The sequence below is a fragment of the Rhopalosiphum maidis genome, chromosome 3 (genome assembly GCF_003676215.2).
Source record: "Rhopalosiphum maidis isolate BTI-1 chromosome 3, ASM367621v3, whole genome shotgun sequence".
NCBI classification, from domain to species: Eukaryota; Metazoa; Arthropoda; class Insecta; order Hemiptera; family Aphididae; genus Rhopalosiphum; species Rhopalosiphum maidis.
Window position 1 is genome coordinate 8446033 of NC_040879.1, and position 7830 is coordinate 8453862.

Sequence of the window (7830 nt, forward strand, 5' to 3'; positions counted from 1 at the left end):
AGGGATGTGGCGCGTGAGAGTCTGCCGGGGAGGATCGTGGATCAAAACCCGGAGTTAGGTTTGGACAAGGAGTCTGTTGTACCCCTTTTCATGAAGGGTAGCAAGACAGACGAGCAGGTCTGGTGGGTCTGTTCTGTCAGGCCTAGCAGTTATAGGCTAGTCGTAGGGAAGAGTCTATACATTGGCATGTCCAGGTGCAGGGTAAAGGAGTATGTTGACGTGGTCAGGTGCTTCAAGTGCCAGCACTTCGGGCATAAGGCCTCTAAGTGTCAGGCGAAGGTGGACACTTGTGGGCGCTGTGCAGTCCAGGGCCATAGGGCTAAGGACTGCCAGAGCGTGCCAGTCAAGTGCGCTAACTGCGGTCTGAGGTTCCAGTCGGGACACAAAGACTGCTCGGCTTTGGTGAAGGCGACCTTCATGGTCGCTCGTAGGACAGATTTCGGAAAGAAATGAACTCTTCGACCTACTGTGTGGTCCAGCTGAACATGAACGGGAACACTCTCGTGTCTGATCAGATACTGGACTATAGCAGGGCCAACGGGGTGGAGGTACTTCTGCTTCAAGAAGTTCCGACCTCGGGAGAAAGACTGGTAGGATTTGACTACGGCGCCGTGAAAACGGTTCTCAGCTGTAGGGATGGTAGTGCAGGGGCGGCCATAGTTGTCCTAAATCAGGACATCGAGGTGGTCGCTCTGCAGGGGCTCTGCGATAAGTACTGCGCCGTGGCCAGCCTTAGGAAGAAGTCTGGCCGGGCGGTCGTCTTCGTGTCAGCGTACTTCAAGTACAGCATCCCGACACGCATCTTTACGGATAGGTTAGGAGACATGCTGGATAGGATCAACCAAGACGTTTTGATAGGGGCCGACGTGAACGCGCATTCGCCGCAATGATTCAGTCGGCCGGGGAACAACTCGGGCGCGGCCCGGGGGACCCATGTAGAGTCCCTCATAGCGGAGAAACACTTGACGGTGCACAACCAGCCCGGTCACCTCGACACGTACGAGAGACCGGGTATGGGGGCATCGAACATAGATGTGACTCTGACTAGAGGGGGCTCCCTGACGAACGCTGTGTCTGAGTGGGAAGTGGTAGATGTCACCGACAGCGACCACAGAACCATCAGATTCAAGATCCGCGTCGGATCAGGGTCAGAGGGACCCGCGGTAGGGAAAAGTCGTTTCAACACTAGGAAAGCTGATTGGGATAGGTTTAGGTGGGTTCTGGCCCAGAAGGTCCTCGGGGACCCGAAGACCATGGTGGGCGGTTGCGGACGTGTGGCGGAATCTCTGACGCTTGCTCTCGTACAGGCGATGGAGGCCTCCATGCCTCGTTCCCGTAAGTCCGGTAGGATAAAACCACCATGGTGGGACGCTGGGCTCGAAGAGTCCAAGAGGCGTCTAAATAACTTCCGGCGTACCAAGGACTATAAAGTCTCGGATAGGGAACAATTCAGGGTGCTCAGGAACGACCACCTGAAAAAGATTAGGAGGGCCAAGATGGAGTCTTGGAGGAAGTTCGCTACCTCCATAAACTCGGACATCTGGGGACCGGTCTACCGTTGGGCTAGGAATGGTTCTTCGAAGAGTAGGGTTCTTAACGCTGTGCTCCGAGGTGACGGCACCTTCACGGTGACGGCCTTGGAGACGGCAGAGTGTTTGTTGGAGTGTCTTATTCCTAGGGATGAGACGGCTCCCGTCTTTGAAATGGAGCGTGAAGGTAGAGTGAGACCGGAGGTAACGGAGGCGGAGGTTAAGAGTGCTGTCTGGAGGATGGCACCTAACAAAGCTCCGGGACTGGACGGGATCACCGCTGGGGTACTCAGGAAGGCCTGGGGCGTTATAGGTACGCCACTAACCAGTGTCATGAGGGAGTGCCTCAGGAAGTCGGAGTTTCCGGACTGTTGGAAAACAGCTGAGGTCGTGGTCATCAAGAAGGGTGAGGACAGGGACCCGAGTCTTCCGAAGTCATACAGACCGGTCAGTTTGCTATCGGTACCGTCAAAAGTACTGGAACGACTGGTGGTGGACAGGCTGGAGGAGGAAACGGGGGGCGCTCTCTCCGAAGAGCAACATGGTTTCAGGGTCGGTAAGTCCACAATCAGTGCGATCAAGTCGTGTCTGGATTGGGTGGACCACAGCGAGGACATGGTGGTAGGGATTTTTCTGGATATCTCAGGTGCCTTCGACAACCTGAGATGGAACGTTCTGATTAGGGACATGATGGACTTGGAGGCACCAAATGCCACCAGATCGATCATACAGAGCTATCTGACGGGCAGAAGGGCGGTGCTCTCGGTGGAGGGAGCGACTGCATTCGCGGATCTCACCAGAGGCTGCCCGCAAGGCTCACAGCTAGGGCCAAGTCTTTGGAATTTATCTATGGATAGGGCGTTGGTCACCAACAATGATGATAGGGTAAAGCTGGTCGCGTATGCGGATAACCTGGCGGTTCTCATCGCGGGCTCCAATCTTGTGGAAATCCGGCGGAAAGCAGGAGCTACGCTCGGCGCCTTGTGCGACTGGGCGACGCTGAGAGGTAGGTCTGACCTTCTCAGCCAGTAAATCTCAAGCGATCCCGCTAAAAGGAGGACTACGGCCGGGGTTCACTGTTCCTTTCGGAGCGGAAGACATCGTGGCTGTTGGTTCAGTTAGGTATCTGGGTGTCGAACTGGACAGTAGGAGAAATTTCTGGGCGCACGTGAGCTGCGTGGCCGGAAAGTCCGATTCTTTATACAGTAGGCTTAGGGCAGCGTCGTCTGCGGACTGGGGCCTTCGGCAGTCCACCTCCGCCGTAATATACAGGGCAGTTTTTCTGCCTCGTATCACTTACGCCGCGGAGATCTGGTCTAAAGGTGTCCTTACGGCAAATGCGATTAAACTCCTCGGCAGCAAGCAGAGGAGGGCCCTCCTTTCTCTCACAGGGGCATACAGAACGACCTCAACGGATGCGTTGCAGGTCGTTGCTGGGCAGCTGCCTCTTGATCTGGAAATTAGATGGCATGTGGTTAGGACAAACAAGAAAGCTGGGCTCATCTCGGAGGAGGAGATGAGAGACCAGTGGGATAGGATACTAGACGTCTGGCAGGATAGGTGGGATTTCAGCGAGAAGGGTCGGTGGACTCACTCAATGTTTCCCGACATCAGGAGGAGACTGGATCTACCCCTCGAGGTGGATCACTACGTGTGTCAGTTCCTCACGGGGCATGGGGACTTCAACGCCAAGTTGTCGTCCTTCGCCCTGCGGGGAACGGGCACGTGCAGATGTGAGACTGAGGACGAGACGGTGGACCATGTGCTCTACAGATGTCCGGCTCTCTCTGTTGAGAGGGGTCGGGTCATCAGGCTCATAGGTGAGGACGCATGGCCGTTGTTTCTGAACACAAGGTCGAACTACTGTGCACTGCGTCGCTTCGCTAGGGAGGCCATCGAGGCCAAAAGAGCGTCGGACAGGTTAGGCTAGCTATAGGATAGGTAGGCTCCGTCACAGGCGACGGATGGGTTGGTGGAGAACCTGGGTCAGGGCCCAAGCCCTGGTCTGAATCTCCACTGCAAGGCCCACCACTAGCCGGCTGGGGAGCTATAATAGTGGGAGGGGCTTGCCCCGGGTTGATCCACTGACGTCAACCATAACCCTAGTCAGGACCACGGGAGAGGGGAGCCCCACCACTCCAGTAGCGGTGCCTCTCAAGGTTGAGGAGCCTACTTCGGCTGGAACGTGGTGGCTGTGGGACCAGCGCTGGATAGTAGGCAAGAAACCACTGTACCTAGTGGGAGGTCCGGTACCCGAGGAGGCACTTAATTGAGTCGCCCCGGTCCTCAGAAAAGGTACATAGAACACCCTAGGCCGTTGGCGGTTCGCTGCCTCCGTCCTAGCTCCACCTTCGCCCGTATGTAGCGCCCAGCGCTAAGGCACGGACGAACGGCGGTAGACGCAAGCCAAAAACCCGGAGACTCCTGTCCGTATTTACTAAGTTCAGTGTTGTCGTTGGTCGAGTGCACATATTATTTCGGCTAGTTATCCGCGACCAGTCCTAGGTCGGCCACCGAGCAGCGAGGCCGGTTCGCCGGTACAGACCAGGATGAATCCTCGGGACCGCGGCGCCGTCATGCGTCACGGTACTTTTCTTACCAACACAATTGATAAATTATAATATTGAGCCTCGGATAGCTACCGCATCCCAAACAGCGGGCGGTAGCAACCGTGTTGGTGCGGAAGTAGTCGGGTCTGTCGCCCCGTCAACCTCCGCGTACAAGTGTCGTTTTTGTACAAATAGTTATGCCACCAAGTTTGGTGTCGGTGTCCACATGAGTAGTGCCCATATGCGAGAAGCCAATGACCGAATAGACGTGACCAGGAGCAAAGCTCGATGGCCCGTCGAGGAACAAAGATTGTTCGCAGCGCTTGAAGCAGAACTTGTATTCAATGGCATTCCACCCGGCCAGATTAACGGCGGCCAGCTTTACATTAAGCATCGGGGCCGCACCCATGAATCCATAAAGGGGCGGCGAAAGACCCTTAAGCACCGCGAAATGGTGGCGACTCACCTCGCCTATCTTAATGGGGACCCGTTAGTACCGATTACTGAGACGGTACCGGTGGAATCCAATACAAGTGATGCACAAGCGCTGCCTATGGATGAGGATGGCAGTGCGGCAGCTAATGACCGATCGTGTACGTCAGATCGATGATTGAGTCCAGCCCAAATAGCTGGTCAAAAGGTGGTTGACTTACTATCAACCGTGTCAGGTCATGGAGCACATAAGCTCCTTATAGCTGCACGACGCCTAGTTGAGCAATCTTTGGACCCGTGCCACGCAATAGTTGCGTGGTACATAGAATATAACTGCAATAACTCCCGTAAGAAAACGAGTAAGGGAGGTAGGCGACCGGGCACCATTCCCGGCGCAGGCAATAGCGCTGGACGCAGGCCGTTAAACTTGAAAGCGTTGAAAACAGCTTGTTACAGGCGGAACGTCACAGAATGGCGCAAAAACGCATCTAGCGTTGCAGAGCGAGTTCTGACAGGGATAGACCAGGGGGCATTAATGCCTCCTGCGAAAGAGATGACAAAATACTGGGTTCCCATTATTGAGGGTCATTGTAAATCTCATCCTGGGCGAGAATAATGTCTTTGGTTCCCAGGAATAAGACTATTGTAAATAGAGTCCAACGTAAAGCGCTTCTAAGAGGCATATGCAGCTACCGGACGGTTTCATACACGGCTACAAACATTTTGTCCGGCAGTCCACCGGCCGACTTACTGGCCGAAGAAAGGAAAGCCATGTTTAGCGAGAAGAGGTCTGCCTCACGCTGCCAGCTCTCCCCCCGAGCAGCTACCATGAGGAAGTGGAAAGCGCGCATTGCCGAAGCAAAAACCGGTGGCTGGTCTAAGCGGCTAATATCGGACGTCGATTTGTGGTGCGGAAAAAAAGGCGACCTGGACTTCCATACAACCCAGATCCTTTCTGGACACGGTTGCTTCAGGGTCTATCTCCATAGAATCAAAAAAGAAGAATCAGACATGTTCCACCACTGCAATATGAGCCCAGATAGCGCGGAGCACACTGTAGTCGAGTGCCCGGCCTGGGATGAAGAACGGCTTCTACTAGAACATGCGACGGGCAAGTTGGTTACAGTGGACAACCTTGTGGCCCACCATGCTGGCCTCCCCCGCGAATTGGCAGGCCGTCAGAGACTTCGCCAGAGCGGTGATGACAAAAATAGAAGGTGACGAAAGAGAAAGAGAGAAACCAGGAGGCCCTAGGGCAAGGAGGAGGGAACGTACGTGACTCCAGAGCGGCGGTCGTGGACGGCTCGAGAAATCAGAAATACACTGAAGCGCAAAAACCTTACCATAATTAAGTTTACTCCTGTAGGCCTAAGGCCAAAGCACCGGGTGGTTAGATGCCCCCGCATTATGTAATAATTGTTGTATGTAAGTTTGATGTAAACTAGTTTGTAGTTAATTATTGTAACTGTCAAATTAATGTTATGTTAATAAACGATGCTGTCAGGGGAGTAGCAATGCTCACGCAGTCCCTCCCCTGATGGCGATACCGTAAAAAAAAAAGGGTAATTGTGAATCTCGACCCCAGACCCCGGCCGTATCTTTTAACACACACGGCTCACCGCAATTCGCAACGATATTTCATGCAATATCGCCCGAGGAAGTCACTGAGTGTCTTCCGAGCAAAACAACTGCTCCCCGGCCGGACGGGTTTCCTGCTCGTCTATGGCGTCGACTCCCCTGTAACCTGACTGCTGGTCTTTTCAACCTGTTTGTCGCCTACGGTTCTTTGCCTCCTATCTTGGTGAAGTCCCGTACCGTCTTTGTGGCGAAGAAAGAAGAAATATGTGACTATGACAATTTAACACATTAAAATTAAATAGGTTTGTAGCGTGCCACGGATAATATTATAATAAATTTTAATATATTACAATATGTAGCAGGTGATCCTAGCCTTTTTATCTGGCTAATTAAAGGAGTAAGATTCGGCGCTTTAGGCGTGCTTCGGCTGATAACCGTTGCACATACGAGCTCCTATATCTGATAACTAGCCAAATGCCTCGTCATCTTATTTGTAATGCGCATGAATGGATAAACGAGATTCTCACTGTCCCTATTTACTATTCCTGTCCAGTTAGAGAGGTGCAGTCTGCGCACAGGTGTTGCGAGTACAAGTTGATTCTTTCTCTTGGAAACCGACAGCGGGATCAGCATTTTAGTTAAGGCTAGATTAAGTGTAGGAAAATCCAGGTGGCACACCCTACAGGAATGAGCCTCCTGGACATGTCCTCGACGGGTGCTGGGGGAGTGGAGGGGGTGTTGACGCCGGGTAGTCCTGTGGTGGCTACCGGCGCGCAACCAAACAAACCGGGAGTGGAGGTCACTCGGGACTTGGAGGTCGACTGTGGTCGACCCGAGGCTGGGTTGTCTTCTTTCCCGGAAAAGGACAGGTTAGTGGGTAGGGACCTTGAAAAGCTTCTTCTCACGGAGAAAGAAAATAAGAAGTTATCGGCGGCCGTTCATCGGTCTATCTTGGAGGTCAGGGAGAGATATGAGTTTCTTTTAGATGAGGCTTGCAGGCAGAACACGATTCTGCTGGGCAGGTTGGAGGAGGCCAGGGCTGGCCATATATGTAGGGTGCCGGAAATGGCAATGGAGAAGAGGAAGGAGGTGCCACCTCCGAAGAAGAAGGAGAAGGCTAAGGCCATTCTCCCAAAGGTGGAGGCTAAGACTAAGCCTCCAAAGAAGAAAGAAGGGGCATTCACTGAGGTGGTGTCCAGGAAGAAGAAGAGGAAGAAGGGAAAGAAGAAGAAGGAATCCAAGGTCGCTGAAACTGTGGGTTCAACGGTTCCCGCCAAAGCCCGCCGCGCCTTGGAGAAGGAGAAGGCAAAGGCTCCGGCCCGCGCCTTTATCGTCTCGGTTGGCGGGGCGGACGCTGGGGAGGCCAAGAGGCAACTTTGAGCCGACCTAGTCAGGGAGGGGGGGACCCCCAGGATCAGCACGGCCGTGAAGCTTCCGAGGGGGGACATTCTCGTGAAGCCCGCTGACGAGGGCACTTATAAGGGCACTTATAGGTGGCTCCGTTGAGCCAGGGAGAGATTGATTCGTCCCAACCGCGTAGGGGGCAATTCGACAATTGTCCCACTTACAAGTGCGCGAACAGACCGGTGTCGTTTTTGAGTCGGTCTGTATAAAGCCCGTTAGGGCGCTGTATCCGGTTCAGTTCCAGAGGTGCAGTCGGCGCACAGGTAAGGTGTTAGGTTTTCATTACTGTGACTGGTGTTACTAGTACAAGTGAATTTTCACTTGGAAACTACACCACG

General features: G+C 53.7%; 1 protein-coding gene across 1 annotated transcript; it reads left to right on the forward strand.

Moving 5' to 3' along the window:
- Positions 1-5125: 5125 nt before the first annotated feature.
- On the forward strand, positions 5126-5731 carry LOC113560175. Its single transcript, XM_026965933.1, has one exon. It carries the CDS (start codon positions 5126-5128, stop codon positions 5729-5731), a length of 606 nt encoding a protein of 201 aa, XP_026821734.1.
- Positions 5732-7830: the final 2099 nt, after the last annotated feature.